Source organism: Emys orbicularis, chromosome 12, assembly GCF_028017835.1.
Source record: "Emys orbicularis isolate rEmyOrb1 chromosome 12, rEmyOrb1.hap1, whole genome shotgun sequence".
Taxonomy (NCBI): domain Eukaryota; kingdom Metazoa; phylum Chordata; order Testudines; family Emydidae; genus Emys; species Emys orbicularis.
The window spans coordinates 16,639,012-16,661,330 of NC_088694.1; the positions used below are offsets into that span (position 1 = coordinate 16,639,012).

Genomic DNA, 22,319 nt, shown 5'->3' on the forward strand with positions numbered 1-22,319 from the left:
GCAGGTTCGGCCAATAGCGGCTCCCACTGGCCGGGGTTCGCCGCTCCAGGCCAATGGGGGGAGGGATGTGCTGGCCACCCTTCCTGCAGCCCCCATTGGCCTGGAGCGGCGAACCGTAGCCAGTGGGAGCCGCGATCGGCCGAACCTGCAGATGCAGCAGGTAAACAAACCAGCCCGGCCCGCCAGGGGCTTTCCCTGAACAAGCGGCGGCCCTAGTTTGAGAACCACTGGTATAAACCATTAATGCAGAACTGGGTTCCTCTGTGCTCCTGCTCATCACACTTACATATGCAACACTGCAGCTGTGAGATATAGGATCAAGACTTCAACAGACCGATGGTCTGATACAGTACAGTGAATCTTTTGTGCCTCTCTGTAACTGGAAGTCTTAAAATCAGTGGTCACCAACCCGTCGATCGCGATCGACTGGTCGATCCTGGAGCCTCTGCCAGTCGATTGCAATCGCTGGGCCACTAAAAGTTACCTCCAGTCCTGACCGAATGGCCTCAAGTACCTCCGAGCTCGCCCAAGTGCCGCTCCAGGCGAATCAGTTGAGGAGCCGAGCTTGATCCGGTGCAGCGGGGCTGAGGCAGGCTGCCTGCCTGCCGTGGCCCCACGCCGCTCCTGGAAGTGTCTGGCTGCTGGCACATCTCTGCGACCCCTGGGGGGCGGGGGGGAGCAGCAGGTCTCCGTGCACTGCCCGCGCCCACAAGCACTGCCCCCGCAGCTCCGATTGGCTGGGAGCTGGGGGACGGTGCTGGGGGCGGGGGCAGCACACAGAGCCTCCTCCCCGCCCCAGGGCCGCAGAGACATGCCAGCAGCCAGCCACTTCCAGGAGTGGTAGGGTGACCAGATGTCCCGATTTTATAAAATCCTGATTTTTGGGTCTTTTTCTTATATAGGCTCCTATTACCCCCCACCTCCTGTCCCGATTTTTCACATTTGCTGTCTCGTCACCCTAAGGAGCGGCATGGGGCCTGGGCAGGCAGGCAGCCTGCCTGAGCCCCGCTGCAGTACTGACCGGGAGCCGCCTGTGGTAAGCGCCTCCTGGCCGGAGCCTGCACCCCAACACTCTGCCCCAGCCCGGAGCCCCCTCCTGCACCCAAACTCCCTCCCAGAGCCCGCACCCCTCACTCCTGCACCCCAACCCCCTACCCCAGGCTCAACCAATGCACATCCCACAGTTGAGAATGTTACACTGATTTGTGACAATCCCTGAAGGATTTTGGATCTATAAACCACAAATGACACTAATAAAAAGTAAAACTCATGAAATGTCCAGTGGATTCTATGAGATTAGGTGCAGTATGACCATATAACCTCTGCACCCAAACTCCTTTCCCGAGCTTGCACCTCTCACTCCTGCACCCCAACCTCCTGCCCCTTCATTTAAAAGTATGTTTCTAGCTCATGGTTTTAGAAAAAGGTGGAGGACGTGAACCTTAAAAGCTCAAAAACCAAAAGCAAACTACCCCCCCCCCCACTTATTTTCAAGTCTCATGGTTTGGGGTCCTGAACCACGCTCTTTGAATACATAGCATTGGTAATGCATTGGCAATTTTGGAACCTATAGCTGTAGACTGACCAAAGCTCATCCTCCTCTCTGGATCTCTGTGCAGCATAGGTCATGCAGCAACCAGTAAACCAGGTCAAAACTTTAAAAGTATTCCCCGGATTTTTTTCCACCCCTGACTATTTTCTGACAGTTAAATCATCCACAGGTGGCCAGGTCCAAGCTCGGAGACAGCCTTTACTTTTCAAGGTAGATTCTGTGGGGTGGCAACTTTGTCCTATTCTGAGGCATTGGTTGCAAAGCCTCTGAGGAGCTTATCAGTCATTGAGGCCTAGTCTACACTACAGAGTTAGGTCAATGTAAGGCAGCTAACGTTGACCTAACTCTGTAAGTTTCTACACTACAATGTTGCTCCCACTGATGTAAATTGCCCACTACACCGATTTAATAACTCCACCTCTGTGAGAGGCTCCGGTTAGGTCGATGTAGTTAGGGCAATACAATGTCCTTGTAGACACTGTGTTGTTTAAATCGCCTGTTGGCTGTCAGTCCCTTCAAGGCTGACAGCTGGACTCAATTTCATTGCTGGTAGGCTCCTTGCTCTGGAGCTGGTAGCCTAGCAGCACCAAGAATCCTGCCTGCAGATGAGGCTCCCAGGGCTGCTGCTGTGTTGCAGGGAACCTGCCAGCCCCATACTCCACCTGTGAGCCCCGCACCAGGCCAGCAGCTCGGGCTGTCAGCCAGGGGCGGAGTGGGGGAGTGCTCAAGCAGTCGGTGCCCTACAATGCCCCACTTCAGTCAGTGGAAGCACTGCTGGGGGGAATGCGCACCATCGACAGAAGGAGCATAGTGTGGACGTAAAACACCACTTTAATTACTGCTGTGGCTGTATGTAGACTTAAGTTAACTACATGTTATAGTGTAGACAAGCCCTTAGCCAGTGCCTCAAAGCCTGATCCAACTGCACCCTCGCCAAACAAGGCTCCAGCTGAACTGGACTCTAGTTCTAGCTGGGCTGGCATTGGCCAGGCACGTCCCAGGACAATCAGTGCCCTGCCGTCCGATTCGCCCTGTTGTGAAAAGCCCAGTTTTGTTCAGCAGGCCACTTCCAGCCTAGGCCCTGCTGGACGGGGTAGCCAGGCCCCAGGTACCCTGCAGGCCTATAGGGAGAGCCCTCAGGGCAGGAGAAAACCTGCCAGAGGCTACTCTAGCCCTTTAAATCCTTCTCTATGACATCACACGCGAGATACGGTCCACGAGCGGCGCATGCGCAATGAGAACATGCAACCGTATTACGTCACTTGGCTCTAAACTGATTTGCTGCCGGGTTGTGGCTGCCGCTGTTTCGCTTCGGCTGGACAGAGGGGCATGCGGTTGCCTCGCTGGGGGGGACGGGGACGGGTAAGAGAGAGGAGCGGAGAGCTGCCTTACGACCTAAGGCTACTGTCGATTCCTTCCCGAGAGCAGTGGGCATGCGCCAAAGCTCTTCCGGGTCCTTATGCTTCCCCACAGGGGTCACTTCCGGCTGCTTGAGGGAGGACGGGGGTCTGTATCCGGGGCACGGGCGGCTTCCTGCAGGCGGGTGGTAGCGGCGGCTGGTCGCGCGACCCGGACCCGGTTTCCCCTCGTTGCAAGCTGTGAGTGAGGCGGCCCCAGCTGGGGAGAACCCCGAGGGGGAGCAGGGCCCTGTCCCAGCTCCCCCTCCCCGGGCGGTCCCTCTCGGCTGCCCGCGGGTGGCTCCGGGTCATAAGCGCTGCGGGTCCTTGTCGGACCCCTGCTTCGCCCGGCTCTCATGCGCCTACCGGTGCGGGGTGCCCGGCCTGCCCCGCTGCGGGTCCCCGGGGCGCGGGCTCTGGGTTTCGCTTTCACTAGCCGGGGGAGGTTTGTATAGCTAGGCACAGCCCTGTCGCGCAGAGCCCCGCCAAGCACAGGTGCAGAAGGGCCCGAGAGATCTCGGGCTCCCCTTGGCCTCCCCCAGCCCCAGTAATGTAATCGGAGACTTCCTCCTCGGGGGAGGGGGGGCTGGGAGAAGATGCCCCTACGGGTGTAAAGATCTGCCCATGGAATTATTGTGGAGAAGTTGTATGTCCTGTGTTGTGCAGGAGGTCAGATTAGGTGATCCCAATGTTCCCTTCTGGCCTTGGGATCTATGAAAAAAACTAATGCCACGATGTAGTGTATACAGACAAGGTTCTTCCATTGACGATCTCATGCACAGCAGGTTTTGAAAAGGGACCTAAGGCTACATCTACACTGCAAAAATAAATAAATACTCTCTTCTCCTCCCCCCCCCCCCCCAGCACCAAATGGCAGCAAGTCTCAAAGCCCAGTCAACAGACTTGGGCTCACGCTGTCGGGCTAATGGTAGCTGTATAGATGTGCTGAAGCTCTGAAATCCAGGGGGAGGGAGAGAGGTCTCAGAGCTTGAGTTCCAGACCGATTGGGGGAAATCTGCATTGCTACTTTTAGCTCTGTAGCCTGAGTCAGTTGACCCAAGCTCTGAGGCTTGATGCTGTGGTGTGTGGTTGGTTTTTGAGTGTAAATGTACTCAGAAGAAGCAGAGAGGACAGGAGCCCATGCAGGTAACTGAAGGCCAGCAATGATTTCTAATAAAGTTTCCTGACTTTGTACCTGGCCCAGGAAGGCTCTGAGGCAGAATTAGCAGCAAAGTTGGCTGATGATTAGCAGTGGAAGAATAGTCCAGGAGAATGCTTTCTTTGAAAATGTAGAATTGGCAACATGTTAAGTGAGGAGAGAGGGAGAGAGCTTGGTTTTTCCAAACAGCATATCATGGAAACAGGATTGAGAAGGATGCCAGGTTAGATCAGGATTTCAATCCATTAGCTATAGGTTCAGAAGCTATACTGAGCTGGGTACACTGGATCAATTTATTTTATAGGTTCAGTTGAATTCGGTTTTTAAAAAAAATAGCTGCCTGCTCGATGAGACCCTGTTGCATGAGCCTCCAACCTCAAATTGCTATTCAGGGGATATGCCTGTGGGTTTGTGGTAAAATTATTTTGATGGTTCAGCCACATTTCATGCTGAGTAGCTCAGTGTAATATGAAAGCTATGTTCTCGCTGTCTGGGTCAAGGAATCCCTCTTATAAAGTCCTGATTCAAAGAGCTAATGAATATTTTGAATGGTACCTATTTGAGTAGTTAAGAATTATGGCAGAAATAGCAGAGGGATTTTCTTCTGTGGGTCAGGGGATTTTTCTTGTCAGATGCTTTAGAAACCATTTTAAAGACCAATGTAAGACTGCGTGGGTTTTATTTATTCTTAGTGGGACAGAATTATTTGACTTCCCTATAGATTGGCAATTTCAGAGCAATGATAATTCAGCTTTTTCTAATGTAATCACAATTCTGAAGGTGGCACATTTATTGTCTTATAATTCTGCTTAATATGTCAGCTATCTTTCTTTAGCTTTGTCATTTGAAAAGTTTTAGTACTTCTGGGACAACACTTCTTAACTGAAATACTGCAGTTTATAAGCAAAGTGATGGCTTTGATTGAGGGTGATACATGAATGTACCTTGTAGGCTTCTGTCTTTTAATAAACTTAATCATAATCTAGGATGCCTTAACATTCAAAAACATTTTTGTGGTGTTAAGCATTTTCTTGTGCTCAATACAATACTCTTCTTTTTTTTTTAAGTGTTGGTGAAAGCCTTAGAGACTGAAATCCTATTTCAGCCTCATAAAGGTGACAGCATGAGTAGCAGCATATTGTAAACTTTCCTCATGTTGCTATGACTGTATTTCACCTCTATGCTAGAGTAAATGTTCCTTGGATTGAAAGGGACGCTGAATCTCTATGCCCATTCATTTTTTTTATTTCTGTGCTGAGACTTTCAGTGATAAAGGGGGACAGATATATTAGTGGCTTTCTTTATGTCCACTAGGAACTGGACTAAGATGACAGCTCATAGTATGTAGGTTATCAAATAGCCACGAGATGTTACAACTTTCAGTGAGTGACTTGCAAGGAAAGGGCTCAATATTCTTTAACAATCTTCTGAGCCAGGTAAAGTCATTGCTATACAACCAGGTTTATTTGTGCACTGGATTTCTTATCAGTACTGTAACCATGTATGGTTGAAAGTAAACTGTTGCCATCTAACACCTGTTAGAACCCACCTGCTGATTAGTGAGCTGTTAAAGATAGGATTTTTCAGGGAATTAAGCTGTAAATGCTGAGAGGTAAAACAAGAGTTCTCTTGAAAGTTGTTGGCTTCTGTTTAAGGCTTTGTCTACGTTGGCACTTTCATTGTTACTTTTGTCGCTCAGGGTGTGAAAAAACAAACCCCTGAACAACAACAAGTTTTAACGACGGAAAGCACCCATGTGGACAGTGTTTCGTTGGTGGGAGTCGTGCTCCCAGTGACAATGCTACTGCCCCTTGTTGGAGGTGGTTTTATTTTGTCACCGGGAGAGCTCTCTCCTGGTGACAAAGAGCAGCTACCCTGTGCACCTTACGATGGCACGGCTGCAGTGGCACAGCCACGCTGTTGTAAGGTGTGCAGTGTAGACAGAGTTTGTCTCATATTTTGATTTTCAGACATGAGCTGGTGAACCCTGGCATGCCCACAAATGGCAAGTCATGGGAGCTGGAGATGATTATGAATGTCACAGTTCATAAGATCTTTACAAAGGACTTACTTGTCTTTAGGGGACTTCCTAATCGTAATGCCCCATTCATGAAACAAAGCTGCTGTATCATACAATTATTGAAAATAGAGATGGAGGCTAGGATATCTAATCCAGCTCCATTCTAGTGCAGGATTGTTCCCTGTTTTTTAAATCTATTATCCAGACTGGTTTGAAAGTCCCAGTTGATTGGAAACAATCAGAGCTCTTTTGCATAGCCTAATTATTTAATTTGGGAGGGAGGTGGTGGTTGAGTAGTGGCATTCTGCTGCTTTAGTCCAGTTCTGTTTTATACAAATAAAGAAATAACTTTAGGGAAGGGGCAGTGGAGACTGTGCACACTTCTCATCTTGTGGAGAAGACTCAATTGCATTTTTATTTATGGATCTTGGGTTGAGATATGAATTTAGGACTCCATATTCCCTGTAATTCCCAGCAGAACTCTCACTGATTTCAAGAGGGAAGCTTGCACAAAGATCGCTTGTACACAACTTCTAGCTTGTTGTTTGTTCACTTCCTCATTGTTGTATTCAGCATTACTTGGTGAAAGAATATTCTTGAATTTGGGACCATTGAAATTTCTGCCCTTTGTTTCTCCTTCGTCCTCTTTTTCCCCCCCTCCTCTTCTTCTTCCTTAACATCTTCCTGATGCATCTTCTGTCCAGCAGCAATTCTAACCCTCCCCCTCCCCCCCCCGCCCCCCCGGCTTCATTCCTATCTGCTAAAATGATCAGCAACTGAATAATTACTGATGGCATTTACATGGGCTTAATGTGGGTTGGGGAGTTTACACTTTTGAGTCATTGTTTTAGGCTGACTGCAGACTCAGAAAGACAATACTCCATTGACGTACATTTGGCTCACAGTTGGGAGGTTTTCACAGCCATAAGGACTAGACGTGTACTTTCTTTAAAAATAAGAGGTTGTATTCTGTAGAATCTGGATGACTTCAGGGCAACACAAATACATCTCTGCTTTGGTAGCATTTGGAAGCCAGTGTAAAGGGCTTGCCTATGCAGGAGACATCAAGTCACTAAAGTAGAAACACACATATTAGTACACTTGTAAAAACCTTAAGTAACGAAGGTTTTGTACTACACCAGCATAACAGGTCCAAGCAGGGCCCATACTAGCTGTTAAAAGTAGGGATCCCAGCTTTTTGATGTAACTGCAAGTTTCAGGTTAAAATCTTGGCTGTGCCACTTGCTGCCCACTGCCTCCTGTTCAGTTGCATGCAAACTCTTCACAGTTGTGAGATGAGTATCGAACAGCCCCACCTCCTTGGCAGGGTAGGATATACACAGCTGGATAGGATATCAGTGGCACACAGAGGCTCACAGATAAGGTACAGCTAGAAAGACTAGAGTGCTGGGCTGTGCAGTCCATGCAGTTAGAGAGAATCACAGCAGAAGTCCGAGTTAAGTAGAAAGAACCCTTTTGGAGCAGTTCATGTTGTTTATATATTTTTTCTGGAGAAAGCAAAATAATAGATTAATAGTCCCTGATTATAGTTCTCTTCATGCAATTTAACTCATTAGCCCCCAGAACAGTATAAACAGGTCACTTTGTTTTCATCGCACCATGCCCTTGCTTTTAGTCATCAAACCATTCTATTCTTATGGACCAAAAAGCATCTCTGCTCTCTTTAGGCTCATGTGCACCTAATTTCTTTGGGGCTAAGGCTGCCTTGGCTCAAAGAACCAGATGGGACTTGGGGAAATTGTTGTGGACTCATTGCTGGGATTTAACTCACAAATGTCTATATCAGTCTCTGGCTTGGCTTTGTTCTAGGATGCAGTTGGAGAGGAGTGTATAATGTCTGTGAAGGGCTCTCCATGGGGCACCAAAAGACCAGTACACCTATTACATGGTTACAGAAGCCTGAAGAGTTTGTGGTTGGGATCCACTGCTTTGTGCACACTTTCGCAGGCTCCTGTGGGTATGTGGAAATTACAGGCATGCTGGAGTAGTACAGCTGTAATGACATGTCTTTGTTTTTTCTTTTTATTCCAGAAGAATCACGATTACTGAAAACTTGTAAAAGGCTTAGTAATCCGTCTGTTGCAGAATAACCATGGAAGAGACGAGGTAGCCACCCAAGAGTGAGCCAAAGTCCTATTTCAATGGATACGAAATATAAAGACGATTTATTTAAGAAGTATGTACAGTTCCATGAATCCAAATTGAATGCTTCTGACAACAAACAGCGCCCTGTTAATGATGAATATCTGCGAGTGGCAGCATCAGCCTTACTCTGCCTTCCCAAGATTGATCCCTTTTATAGATTCCGGTTGATTAAATTTTATGAGATGGCTGAAAATTCACTAAGATCCCTGAAATCCTCAAATTTACGTTCTCTCCATACTGCATTCGCTATGCTGGAGATGATAGGAATTAATCTCTTTCTTTACCCTTGGAAGAAGGAATTCAAAACTATAAAGGTAAGAAGTTTCACATGTGGTGGTAATACATTAGAACAATGATTTGTAGTTTCATCTAACTTTATTCCTGAATATTTTTTGCGTTGCTGAAAGGTGACAGATAGGCAGTCCTGGAGTCTGAAATCCTCTCTGTATCCATAAAACAGGCAGAATCAGTGCAAGCATCCCCCTTCCGCTCCCTCCCACTGGCCTACTGTTGTATCCTGACTTTGACAGCGAGGGAATACCACTAGGGTGAATGGATAGTTGACTTCTAAGTTCACTCAATATTTGCCCTTTCTGCCAGAACTGCTATTAATTTAGCACTAATTGCAATGTGTGGTGTTTTGTGAAGTGGACACTTGTTTACCAGGAATTGGATTGGAAACCTCAACTCATTTCACACTGGCAAGCAAACTTCTTTAGTTTGCTTTAAGAACATCTTTCTTCATTCCTGATCACATGGAACCTTGATTTTTTTTTTTTTTTTTAAATGTCCTTTCAAATTCTTTACCTGTGTCAGGGTCTTTGTTTGAGATTGATAGTATTTTAAAAGCCTAATATACTTCTCATCATCTGTGCTATTTGTTTAATAATTGCATATAGCTCAGTTTAGATCATGGAAGCAGACTAGTTAGCTTCTCTTCCACTGCCAGTTTTGAGTTTGTCTTGTCTTTGAGTTCTCATTTCTACTGGATCAAAGCTGCAGTGTTTGAGTTGTGAACACTACAGGTGACATTTTAAATCCAGACAGAAAATTGTTTTTGAAAGTTTCATATAAATACTTCTAATATAGCCTTACAAAGCATTTTTCTATACACTAAACTATTTGACAGTGTCCTTTTAAAAAAAAAATGCACTGTGCAACCAGTAGTTTCTATTACATCTTTTAGGGGGGGAATTATTCCAGACTAGTAGAACTCTCCATAGGTCTACTTTCTCATTGCACTGAAGTCCTGACAGCTTAGATCTTGACTATTCCAGTCTAGGGCACCTCTTGGGATGCTAACAATGTAGATGTTGGTCATGTATTGTCATTCTTTTTACCACCATGTACAAGGTTGACAGAGCCAAATCATTTCCACTTGTGACCCAATATAGGATTTGAACTCCAGTCAGAGCAAACATCTCAGCTATGTTGCATCACAAGGGATATTTCTTATGGATCCATATGTTTCCTCATCCCCCACAAGCCTTACTGTAGACTCTTGACATGTAAAACATGATTAAGACTTAAGAAAATGTAGAATGTACCTTCCAAATCAAACACTGTAAACCATTATCCTCTTTGGAGTCAATTTTGTCAACAATATTGATGGCTGTTAGCTCTGCTCAGACTGAAATATTTAACCCACTGCTACACCTCAGCTCAACGTTTGAGATTTTGTTTAAAAAAATAATACTAGTAAGTTTTGAAGTGAGACACTTATGTCTTCATTAGCTTTTTGACACATACTCATCTGAAAGAAAAACTATAAGCATGTTGTACAAATTGATTTGAGTGAACTCTCTGCTTTAAAATGTTATGATTATCCCTGGCCAGATATTTGCATTAAGCTAAGCAGTTCAGAAGAAAGGTCAGTTGTTTCCCAAACATAAAAGATAAGTTTGGGACAGTGTTTCACAAAGTTGCAAATGATACATTTGGCTGCTGTGTTTTTCTGTCTGAATCAGTGAGCAAGTGCTCATTGAGTTTCTCAGGGCGGGGAATCTCCCATGGCCTTGGATTTTTAGAAAAGAGAGAGTGTACCTAATAGGCCGTTGTAAAAACTGCCCTAGAACATACTTGTATGTACATGTGTGTTGCATCTTAGGCTTGTATTTTTAACTTCTTTCCCAGGAGACTTGCTCCTCTTGAGGGATTTTCTGTCCTTAATAATTATTAGCATGTGAAGCACCTTTCATCTGAGGCAATTTGTAAATGCACGTAATCAATGTTACCTCCGTTACAGATAGGGCAGCTGAAGCACAGATTATTGTCAATGCTTCATGGCTGCAAAATTTGCTATAAAATCCATCCTTCCTCCAAATATGAACTGTCATTTAAAAATGTTTCAAGCACATATAGTATGAAGAAAACCTTTGAAATGTGAACAGCATAAACCAATGCAGCACTCTCCTCTCCAGTCTGCAAACATCCTGAAGTATTTGCTGAGATTTGAACTAACACTGTTCATTTCAGTACATTTAAGTTTGAAATCGGATAAGATTTTAATGTCAACATTAACTATTTCACTGACTGCTTTAGCAGAAACATCCAGTTAATTTTGTGATCCCATGTTCCCAATATGGCCACAAGATTCTTAAATATTTAGCTGTCTGCTACCCACTTCTGAAACCTCCATCTTTCCCCCACCAAAGCTTGTACAGTGCAGTTGTGTTGTAAATTCAATTTCTGGTACGTTAAAACTGGAATATTTAAGGGAAGCGTAAAATAAACAATATAATAACAAGAGGATTACATGCTGATCATATTGTCTTCAAATTTAAGCAAAACCTTCCTTTTTTGGATTTATCTGAAGCTGATGCAGAATTTTTAGTCTGTCAAACAGGAGAGCTGCAGAATTTGGGTTCAACTTTCATGGAGTACATGTAGTCTTTGATTATCAGAGGTTGATTAGATAGGACTAACAAGGTACCTATATTGTACCCAGCACTGTAGTGTCTGAGCATCTAGTCTGCCACTGAGGTTATAACTTAACTTTCCTTTATTTTCCCCCTTCCAGACCTACACGGGACCTTTTGTTTATTATGTAAAGTCCACACTACCTGAGGAGGATGTAAGACAGATTCTGAACTACATGGGGTATGTCCAAGAACTGGGAACCATGTATAAGCTCAAAGAGCTGGTTGATGCCTTCCAAGTGAAAATGGTTTCATTTGAACTCTTTTTGGCAAAAATAGAGTGTGAACAACTGCTTGAAATTCACTTGCAAGTGAAGGATAAAGGTTATTTGGAGCTTGATGTTGTAAATGAGCGAAAAAATAGCAATGAAGATGTTAGAGGCTGCTCAGAAGCTATGAAACGGCGCACAGAATGCAAAGAAAACTTGAACACTTCTATGGCACGCATGGTTCTTCAGAAATCTGCTAGTGAAAGAGCCTCTAAAGTTTACTTCAAGCCAAAAGTAAGCAAGCCTTCTAAATCCGTGGATACATATGACAGCTATTGGGAAAACAAGAAACCACCATTGATGACTTCGTTGAGTCTCAGAAAAGAACCAATTTTGGTTGATACAGAAGATGACATTAAAGATGAAATAATACGTCCATCACCATCTCTTCTTACTATGTCAAGCTCTCCACATGGGTGTTCAGATGAATTTCTGCCAATTTCATCCCATCCCAATGGCATGTTGAGAACAAATGTCCCCTACAACTCCTATTTTTCTGCTCAAGAAGACTTAGACTTATATACCGATCCTGATTCTAGAAGTGTGTTAAATTTTAAAAGACAAGACGTTAGTAAACCTGATGTATGGCTAATAAGAAATGATGCCAATCCTATTTACCACAAACGTACGCATCTAGCCAAAGAGACAACTTCCCTGAAGTGCCAGAATTGTGGCATAACTTGCGGCGCTTCTGTTTGCCAAAAGTGTGACAATCTGCTCATCTATAGGCAGGAATATCCAGCAGTGAAACAGAGCAGTTATTCAATCAAAACAATTCCAAATGATAGCTTGTCTCCTGGCTCTGCTTTAAGAGAGAAATCTCCGTATGCATTACAGACTCAGAGTCAAGAGCGAGCTGCTCAGCTCAGTTCAAAATCCAAGCCTTCAGGCACCCTGCGCTGTGGCTTCTGTAACCGATCTGGAGCTGCAAACACATGCACGTTCTGTTCAAAAGTCTCATGTGATGCTTGCCTCAATGCTTACTATTATGATCCCTGCTGTAGAAAGAGTGAGCTACACAGATTCCTGCCTAACAATCAATTAAACTATAAATCAACCCAGCTGCCCCATCTTGTTTATAGATAGACTTGAAATTCTGTGTTTGAGGGGAGAAACAAGGGCTAAAAACACATGGAATTTACTGATTTCACTGGTAACAAATATGATCCTGACCTCTTTATATATAAATATTTAAAAAAAAAGATGTGTCCAGTTTTTGGAAATACATTTCAATGATTAGGTGCCAGTTTCATTTTTAGTGGCTTCACAAATGCTGCGTATACATTAGAGTTCATGCTGCTACCATTTAGGTGATTCTTATTTGATAACTGCTTTTCAATTTAGATGGGGGAGAAGAGCACATTTTCCTTTCAAACTTGGCAGCTGTTGCACTTTAAGTGACACCACACCTTTGTTATTACATTGCAGTTATTGCCTCACCCAAATAAAACTACATCAGAGTATAAAATCAAGAAATTAAGAGCAGCATTTTCAGTGTATTGTGAAATCACTGTCTGTTTTGATAGGGAAACTTTAAAATACTTGAGGAAGTATTTGCAAATTGCTTGGTTGCCAAAAAGGACTAATTTTTGAAGAGTTTGGCTGCATTTCCTGAGCTCTAAAATGTAAACACCAGGACATCTCTTCACGTCTCTTCCTTCTCCCTTCCATCCCCCAAGATGTTTATCTCAAGCTTATACAATCTGAATTTGAAGAGAGTTCCTGCTTTATTTTCTAGTGTTGCCAATACCATCCTACTGGTTTTTACTGTGTGGTATTTTTAAAAGGTGAATCTGTATACATGTCACTTAAATTATGCCTGGAGTGTTGTCTTTCCAGTTGAGTACTGATTTTATTCATTTTCTGTTGCACATGTATTAAATCCCATTCTTTGTACTGTAAATAGGTGATTTGGAAACAGTTTATTTTTTAATAAATAGATTCAATATGTTGAATTCTAAAAGTGGTAAAATCATTATGGAACTATGAAGCCTCTCTGGTTATTTGTTCAGATGGCTTCCCTTTTTTAAATTTTTTGTTTACTTGTACTGTATTTCATGGTTTACTACCGTCACTGTGGCAGACTGATATGATTGGCTCAGAAATTTTTTTTTGTTTTCTTTGCTTCCTTCTTTAAAGCACCCAAAGCTCTCACACAGGAGACACCTCTTCTAAATTAATTGGAGTCTTACCTGAGTAAGGACGGCAGGATTTTGGGCCTGAGTGCACATTTTCTTCCCTTATGCTTATGGGAGCTTTGTATGCATAGATGATACCCTGCATCTAAATCCACTCCGAAGTCTATAGCGTACCTCAGCTGCCAAGGCAGTGATCTGATTAAAATTCACAGAGCTTGTCTGACTCCCATTGGAGTAAATCCATGCGTTGTAGACGTGAATCAGGCAATACAACTTATTGTTTATTTGTATGACTATCATGCCTAGGAGCCCTAGTCCTAGACCAGGATTCCATTGTGCAGGGTGCTGTACAGTTTGGCCGTCAAACCATGTAATAAATTAAACTACATCTTCTATGGACAGACTTTAGTCTTATGGGAAAAGAAAATCTGCAAGAGCCCCCTCTTATTTTTTTCTTTTACATTCAGACAAAATATTAGGAAACTCAATCTGAGTATTGGAATCAAACATTTACAATATCTAAAGAAATTATCTAAAGTGTAAATTAATCCACTTTGCACTAAAATAGTACATTTTTGAACAGTTTGATTCTAGGGTTTTTTTTTGTTTTTGTTTTTTCCCCCTTCCCAAATGTCCATTGACTGTGTGGAAAAACATGCATGAATGATTGGTCACCAATTTTTTTCTTACTGTTTTGGGTTGAGCGGAATTAAATAGGTTAATATTGTAAACTTACTAAAATATTTTAGCCATAAGTGTGTCAGATATACAAAGGAAAAGGCGAAACTTGATTTTATAGATGACTGAGAGAGGCTACTCTGACTTGCATTAAGAAATAAAGTAAATGGCATGTGGTTGTCTATCAGAAGACAAGTGACTGCAACTGAAAAGGTTAAAAGCAGGTATTATCTTGCTGACTGAAGGCTACGGCAGGGGTTCCCAAACTTTTCGTTGGCATGACCCCATTTTAATGAATTCTTTCCTGCCAGGACTCCAGATAGCATGGAGGATGCCATTTTGTAGAACAACATGGCATCATCCATGCATTGTGACCTTGCCTGCACTGTATGTGCAAGGTCATGCTGCAGGAGCAAAATGGTGTCTATCCTCTGTGACCCCATGTACTAATGGTGCATTGTGACCCACAGTTTGGGAACCGTTGGGCTAGGCTCAGTATTGCTTAGGTGAATGATGTTAAGGTTTTCAAAATCTTAATGGCTTTTTATAAATACATATATATATATATGTATAAAAAGAACACATGTAGATACAGTATGTATATAATGCAGAATTTAAAACAATTTTACTACTAAAATACAGTCTGTAAGGGTGGCTCTCATTTTGGTAGTTTTTCTGTTCATCTTTCTGAAGTGTCACGCCTGTTTTGGCTGCTATACAATGTACCTTCTAGTTCACTAGTTCAACTTCCATATTGCTACTTTCACTACAGTAATTAACTAAAACTGTGATGCCACGTAACTTATACAGTGAACATAGCAGGGACTACTATATTTGCTTTAAAAAGGAAAAGTCCTGTGTTTATATCTGTCATTGAATACTGTAGTACAAAACTGTGTTGAATTGCAAGTGATACCATGCTCTATTTTTTTGTGTATTTTACTGTATGAGGTTGCTGTGATTGAGACAGTAAAATATATGCTAACTTAAAATGCAGGTGTTTTGAATCTGATTTCTGTTAAAACATCTGAACATGTTTTGAAGCCTTCTCTTAAAGGCCTGTGTCTTTATGGAGGGTGGGAGGGGAAGTTGAGTGCATTTAGATGTCTCTCATACACACTTTGCACAAAAGTTTCTAATTTGGGCACTGACTCGTGTGTAAGTGTATGTCAACCAGGAGCCTCAAGTTCATGAAATTCAGAACACTTCTCATTAAATGTAGACTCTTTAAAAAGTTGTTTTAGAAACCTAGCAGCATGATTTTGCTTGGTCCATAATGTGAAGATTGTCATATTGCTTTCTAAGACTATATAGGATATACAGAGCAGATATGTATGGTGTGAGATCCTCCTTTAGTTTACTTGTCAGACTTGATTGACTTCACCATTATGAGGACATATGTGCTTCTTTTAAAATCAGCTTCCTGATGTACATACATATGCTATAGCTTTTGTGTAAAATAAGTGGAATTGTTCACATGCTTTTTTTGGCAGTTGAGTTGAGCTTGTTGGCTGCATCCTACTGGTTTTGGAGTAAAACTATCTTCCAAATTCCAAACTAGACTGATTTTGGGTTTGAATACATTTTAAAACTATTATGTGAATGTCTTAAACCAGTAGAGGTCCAGTACTGCAAGCCCTTTATTTCCAGATCATTTGAGAAATCAGAGTTCCAGATGCATGTCTGGGAGGATCAGGCCCAAGAAGTATAACTAAAACATTCTTGCAGTGGCTCGCATCCTGGACTTCTGTGCATGTAGAGCTAATGTATTTCTAGTGCATATACAAAAAATTTGTTACTTTCTTACTGCCTGACACTTCTGGTTATGGTTCAATTTGTTTTGCTTCCTTTATTGCCTTGATAAAAGTTAAGACACATTGTCAAGTAGTTTAGCTTGACAGCTTGTGTAATTTGCACTCTAAAGGTATTCTATGGAGGATATCTCTCTGGGTTCTAAGCACCTAGTGTGTTTTATTGAAAAATATCCAACAGTATCTGCTAAAGGCTATAATATAGTTGCCTCTTTTTAAAGAATATTGAAGAGATTTTTAGATCTCACTGATCTGATCTCTGTGGTGATTATGATGTTGCCAGCATGCTGAGCCTCTGAGTGAGAGACAAAGGCGGGAGTTAGACACAGTAAGGTAACATATCAAATGTATCTATTTAGGCTATGATCCAGCTTCCTTTTAAAGTAATTGAGCATTGGATCATACTTCTCTAATGTGTCAATTATTGCAGTACGTAGATAGCAAGAGAGCCAGGCTAAGAATGCTCTTAGATTTTTTTTAGGGGGGGGGAAAGGATGTTCTACACCTAATTCTGAAAATTATATAATTTTGTTATATTTCTTTAAGGTCAGATTTTTTAAGACATCTGTGCTTATTCTTGTGAGAGAGCTTTTAACTTGAATGCACTGTTTATCTGTTCTTTATAATTACACTAGTTTTTTTTACAGTTGTACCCATCTTGAAAACATTTTTTTGGCAATGGCCTCTTCCATTTGCTATTTCCCTTCCCTGTCCATTTTCAATTAAAATAACTTTCTGCTTGTATGCACTAGCCTCATGGCAATTGCCTCATTGTGCTCCAGAGTACAAAGGCACAAATGACTGGATCAGGTAATCTGTCTGACCCTTTGCTCTGTGTAGGTGTGATGCTGAGGATCCTTCAGTGGTAGTTTTGTTCTGAAACCATGAAAACCTGTATGTACACTATATGGTTAAGGTTTTACAGGGTTGTGGGGAGACGAGTGGTAGAGCCAGGGAGCAGCTCCTTTCTCTAATAGGCTTACTTAATAAATTTCTAAGCACTTGGTAATGTGTGGAAGATAATATTGCTCCTTACAGCATCGTAAGAACTTTGGGATAGGAACAAAATCTATGTTTATACTGTGCCCAGCAACCCAGTTCAGATTGTTGGGACCTTTAGGCAATAACACACCAAACTCTCTAGTATGGCTTTACAGGTACCGGTGCTGTGGAGCAGCTAACAGCTGCTAGTAGCTTGTGTGGCAAAGAGTGTGTTTCACCAGGGGAGGGAGGAAGCATGTACTTAACTCAGGTTATTAACCCCAATTAGCTAACTCTGGTTAAAATAGCAGTGAGGACAAGGCAACTTGGGTTAGCGTTCGAGTTAAAGCCTGTAGGGGAGCCTGGGGTTGAATCGAGCTGCTATCCTGAGTTAAGAACACACACAACTTTCTGCAGTGAAGACAAACCCAAAGTCAGAGAAGCAACATGGAAGGTTGGGCTGCCCGTGTGAGGCTACGAGAGTGAAATAAACTCTTGTGGAGTCGTGGGCACAGGCCCTGACTATTTCAGGGTGTATATGATAGCAATGTGGGTGGGGAAGATGGGGCCCAATTTAGAAAAAAATAAAAACCTACCTCAAGGCTCACTTTTAATTTGTTTGTTTTATTTTTGTTAATTGCTTGGAATCAAAAAGGATTTTTTCTTCACACATTAGGAATCTGGAAGCCACTGAAGCCTAAATTATAGTTAGCTCAAGGTAGATCAAATGTTAATTATCTTAACAGTGTCTATTAGTTACTAATAGGCTCCTTTCTTGGGTGCTGGGGGCCCAAGGTCAGACTACTACTGTTCCTGTAATTTTCAGTTTAAGGTGCACATTTTCTGTGACTAGTTTCTATCAAAGCAATTCCTGCTTTACGGTGAGAATTCAGATTGTTTTCCGAACTATGTTTCCAGAAATTTAGCAATTTTCCTTGCAGTGAGTTTTCAGTTGATCCCATTCTCATCAAAGACAATATCAAAACTCCCCTTAGCTTCAGTGGTGCAATAGCAGGCCTGAGATGTTTAGTACGATGAGCGTTCCAGCTACTTGTTGCCAGTTGGGGCCTACCCTGTTCCCTGCTTTGGAAATGGCTTACAAGTTCAGCACTCTTCCCAGAGGAGACTTTCATCTTCAACTAGGGTAGCCAACTTTGTAATATTTAAAACCCAGACACTCCAGCAGGAGTGCGCTCTCCCCTCCCTACACGTTACCTGTGTGTGTGGGGTGTGGCTTTGTCCTTCTCGCAGTGTGCCGGCTCCCTGCACTCCCTGGCACGTTTGGCCACTCTACCTGGCAGCCGGGCAGGGAGTGAGACAAAGCCAGCTTCTGGGGACAGGAGCCAAGCATGCTTGGGGGAGGGAAAGGGAAGGCTCTGGCTCAACTTACAAATAATATTCCTTTTGGTGGAAAGGAAACTTTTGCCTCCCCTAACTAGGGCCCATTTTATTTGCATTCCTTTCTTTGCAAGAAGCTCTGTTTTAACTATCCTGTCTAAGAGTTTTACACTACACTATTGTAAACCAAATTGCTGTTATCAGTATTGTTGAACTGTTCTCTTTCTGACTAGAGGCAATATTGCACATCTCATCATTGCACATGCACAAATTCTACCCTCTTATTTACTTTCGAATTAGGCTAGACTATGAGCTCCAGGAGTGACCTAGTTGAGGTTGTTGCCAGAGGCATATGTAAGCTATAAACCCGGATAATCAAAACAGCTGCTACCAAGCAGCACGTCTAAAAGTAACAGCCTGTTTACAGGACGTTAGTTATATTCAAGCTGAACCTCCTTGTAGGAGAGGAGGGGGAGAGAGAGAATCCCCACAAGCTGCCTGGCCTACTCCCACATGGTCTGTGATTGACACATCTCAATCCATCCCTTGTGCACTGTAGAAAGAAAGCACTCTGTATTTGTATCTTGCGTGGTCCGGTATCTGCTAATCTACTACTAATCACAAGAAGGATCGGGATAACACACCAGTCCTTAGCGTATGCTAGGAACACTATTAGACACCAGCACTGACACCCTTTCTGACAGCCTTGTAGGAAACAGTCAACACCCAGCCATAGAGAGGCAAATATTGAAGGCTCTCCAGTTGCTAAAACACACAAAGTTTTCAACTCTCTAATGTTGATAAATACAACATATCGCTGCTGGAGAAGGGAAAGGTCCCAAAGGAAATGCAGGCTCGGTCTAGCATAAATCTCTATGTGTATGTGATTTGAAGTGAGGAGTTGATCTCATTAAAACCACTCCTTCACTCAGGTGTTACGTAATATTTCTGTTTAAAACAGGTACTCTTAAAATCCAATGGAGTAGTTCAAAGAGGAATGATGGGTGAAGTGTAGAAAGCAACTGTTTATTAATAAGCTTGTGTGCTTGCTTGAAGAGATGAGAATATTCTAATACTAGAACAGGGGTGGGCAAACTATGGCCCACGGGCCACATCCGGCATGCGGAACCGTCCTGCCCGGCCCCCGAGCTCCTGGCCTGGGAGGCTAGCCCCTGGCCCCTCCCCGGCTGTCCCACCTCCCCCGCAGCCTCAGCTCGCTCACTCCGCTGCCAGCGCAATGCTCTGGGTGGCCGGGCTGTGAGCTCCTGGGGCAGCGCAGCTGCAGAGCCCGGCCTGACCCGGTGCTCTGAGCTGCGTAGTGGTGGCGGCGGCAGCGTGGCCCAGTTCCAGCCGGGCGGCACGGCTGTAGCACCACCGGGCGGCGTGGCTGTAGCACCGCCAGCCACCGGTGCTCCAGGCAGCGCGGTAAGGGGGCAGGGAGCAGGGGGTGTTGGCTAGAGGGCAGGGAAGTTCAGGGTAGTGGTCAGGGGGTGGGGGTGTGGATGGTGGTCGGGGGGGAAATGGGGGGTTGAATGGGGGCAGGGGTTCTGGGGGGCAGTCAGGAAGGAGGGGGGGGTTGGATGGGGCAGTCAGGGGACAGGGAGAAGGGGTGGTTGGATGGGGCAGGGGTCCCGGGGGGGGCTGTCAGGAATGAGAGGAGGGGTTGGATGGGGCAGCGGGGGTCCAGGGGCAGTCAGGGGACAGGCAGCGGGTGTGTGTGGATGGGGCAGGGGTCCCAGAGGGGCTGTCTGGGAACGGAGGGGGGGGTGGGTTTGGATGGGTCAGATAGGAGGTGGGGACCGGGCCACGACTCCCTCCCCTAACCAGCCCTCCATACAATTTACGAAACCCTAAGTGGCCCTCAGGCCAAAAAGTTTGCCCGCCCCTGTACTATAACCTTACACGTCAGTATATGTGTAATATTTTCATAGTGGGCTGTGTCTGATTTGAAATGCCAGCTGTTACAGAACAGCAGTTGGGTTAGTGGTTGCATGGCCCCGTCATTTATCAAAGAAGCACCTTCACATAAGACCTCTTTGCAGTAGCTTCCCCTTCAGTATCCACAATCAGTACAGGAGCCCTTATGGCCTGAAAACTAGTCAATGTTTTGTGACTTATTCCGTGTTTAAACAATCTGTCTCTTTACTCTTTAGCACGTAAATTGTTCTGTTGGAAGACAGGGTGCCTCTAAGATTCTCCAAGAAGAGGAGATGGCAAATGGAGAATGAACAAGAAACATATAGAACCTTGCACCTGTGGGTCATTGGTCCAAATCTGCATGAAGGCAATAGTGATGAAAAGTTACCCTCTGATGCCTTTGTGAAGTGAATTTGGTGAGTCTCAGCCTAGTTTTTCATCACAATGGATTTTCTTTTTAGCAAAGATGCAAAAAGTGAGCGGGCATGGACACTAAATAACCCTGAGACTCTGATTAGACTACCAGTGTATATTCTGGTAGAACTTCTCAGTGGCAATCTGTGACTGAGAGGAGAAAAAGACATTCCCTCTTCTTCCCCCTCCCCCCCCCCCAGTAAAGCTCGCTTGCCCACACCAGGTGTGTCTGTGTCCCCTGAGGGTCTGGGCAGTGAATTTTTTTTAAGATATTGATGTATTATCAGGTAGAGCCAGGCACATAGTGTAGTGTTACAGTTTATGGCCTAAATACTTAGGGCTATAGAAAGCCTGTAGTAGAAGAGAAATAGTGGATTTTTTTGTGGTGGCGGTGGGTGTCTCAGCCCAAAGAGACTGTGGTAGGGGTGTGTAGAGCACAGCTTGTTGATGCCTCTGTCCATGGCAGCCTGGGGGAAGGGCATGACCGGTAGGTCTGTGGCTATCTGGATTCACTGGCCATAACTAATGCTATTTTACTCTGTGACAGGAGCTGAGAGGGACAATGATTCTACCTACCCTATATGTCCTGTCCAAAGCCTATTTAGTCAGACTGTATTCATGGGAGCAGGATTAACCCTTTATGGTCCTAAAATCTGCTTAACACTGCTGTAAACACAGTAAAATTTCACCAAATACTCAGTTCCACCACTTCCCCTTGGAAAACTGTCATGTTAGCAACCAGGGTGTGTGTGTGTGGGGTGGGGGGGCTCAGTTATCTTCTCTGCATTGAGATTTTATATGAAGCGGAGACTGCCACTTCTATTTCTTCTTATGCTGGGGGCACCTGTGTTTGATTCCAGCATCTAAAATCAAGGACACCGTGGGAGCATCTTTTTCATGTCATCTGGCAGGATAAGATGGAATCCTCTGGCCTTAATGGGCATCTGTAATCAGCTCTTTTTTGAGATGTTTCTGCAGAAAAGCCAGGGACTGAATGAGCCATGGAGACTGACCTACCCTCTCCCTTCTAGAGATGGCAGCTGCAGATTGGGGTTGGGGCAGCTTTGCTGTGTACCTACACTTTGCTCAACGGAGAACCCTTTTCCAGGGGTGCCAGTGTGGCACCTCTCACCAGTACTAAATTCACCTATTTCTTTTTCTCTTTTTTTAAATCAGATCCCATCGAGGCAACGCTAGTATGCATGTCCTCTGCTTTGCTGTAAAGTAGCTATAGATGGCACTCCGGTATCAGTTACTAGTTGTGCACAGCAGTTTCCGTGTTGAAGGTATACAGCACTGTGACAGTCTGATTTAGGGGAGTAATATCAGTTCTGGCCAGTTTCTAAAAGGTACATTTATTTGGTTTCTGCAGTGAATTAATTGCATAGTGTGGACCATAATTAATGGTGGGAAGGAGAGAAATTCCGTTTAAGGAATGAGAACAGGATAACAGTTAATGACAACACAGTGGAAGCTTTACAATGTAGGAAATACTGTTTCCAGTGTGAAAAATAGAGACTTTAGGGGGAAAGCTATTGGAAAAATACTTTGAAATCAAAGA

At 43.9% G+C, this 22,319-nt stretch overlaps 1 protein-coding gene across 1 annotated transcript; it reads left to right on the forward strand.

Moving 5' to 3' along the window:
* Positions 1-3,080: 3,080 nt before the first annotated feature.
* Positions 3,081-12,595, forward strand: SPATA2 (spermatogenesis associated 2). Its single transcript, XM_065414912.1, has 3 exons — positions 3,081-3,150; positions 8,181-8,608; positions 11,314-12,595. The coding sequence occupies exons 2-3, from the start codon at positions 8,291-8,293 to the stop codon at positions 12,565-12,567; spliced, it is 1,572 nt and encodes a 523-aa protein (XP_065270984.1). The 5' UTR covers positions 3,081-3,150; positions 8,181-8,290; the 3' UTR covers positions 12,568-12,595.
* The last annotated feature ends 9,724 nt before the right edge of the window (positions 12,596-22,319 follow it).

Coding starts and splice junctions, on each gene's coding strand:
- SPATA2 (XM_065414912.1), top strand. CDS start 8,291: ATGGATACGAAATATAAAGACGATTTATTTAAGAAGTATGTACAGTTC. Junction 8,609..11,313: donor AGGAATTCAAAACTATAAAG/GTAAGAAGTTTC, acceptor TCCCCCTTCCAG/ACCTACACGGGACCTTTTGT.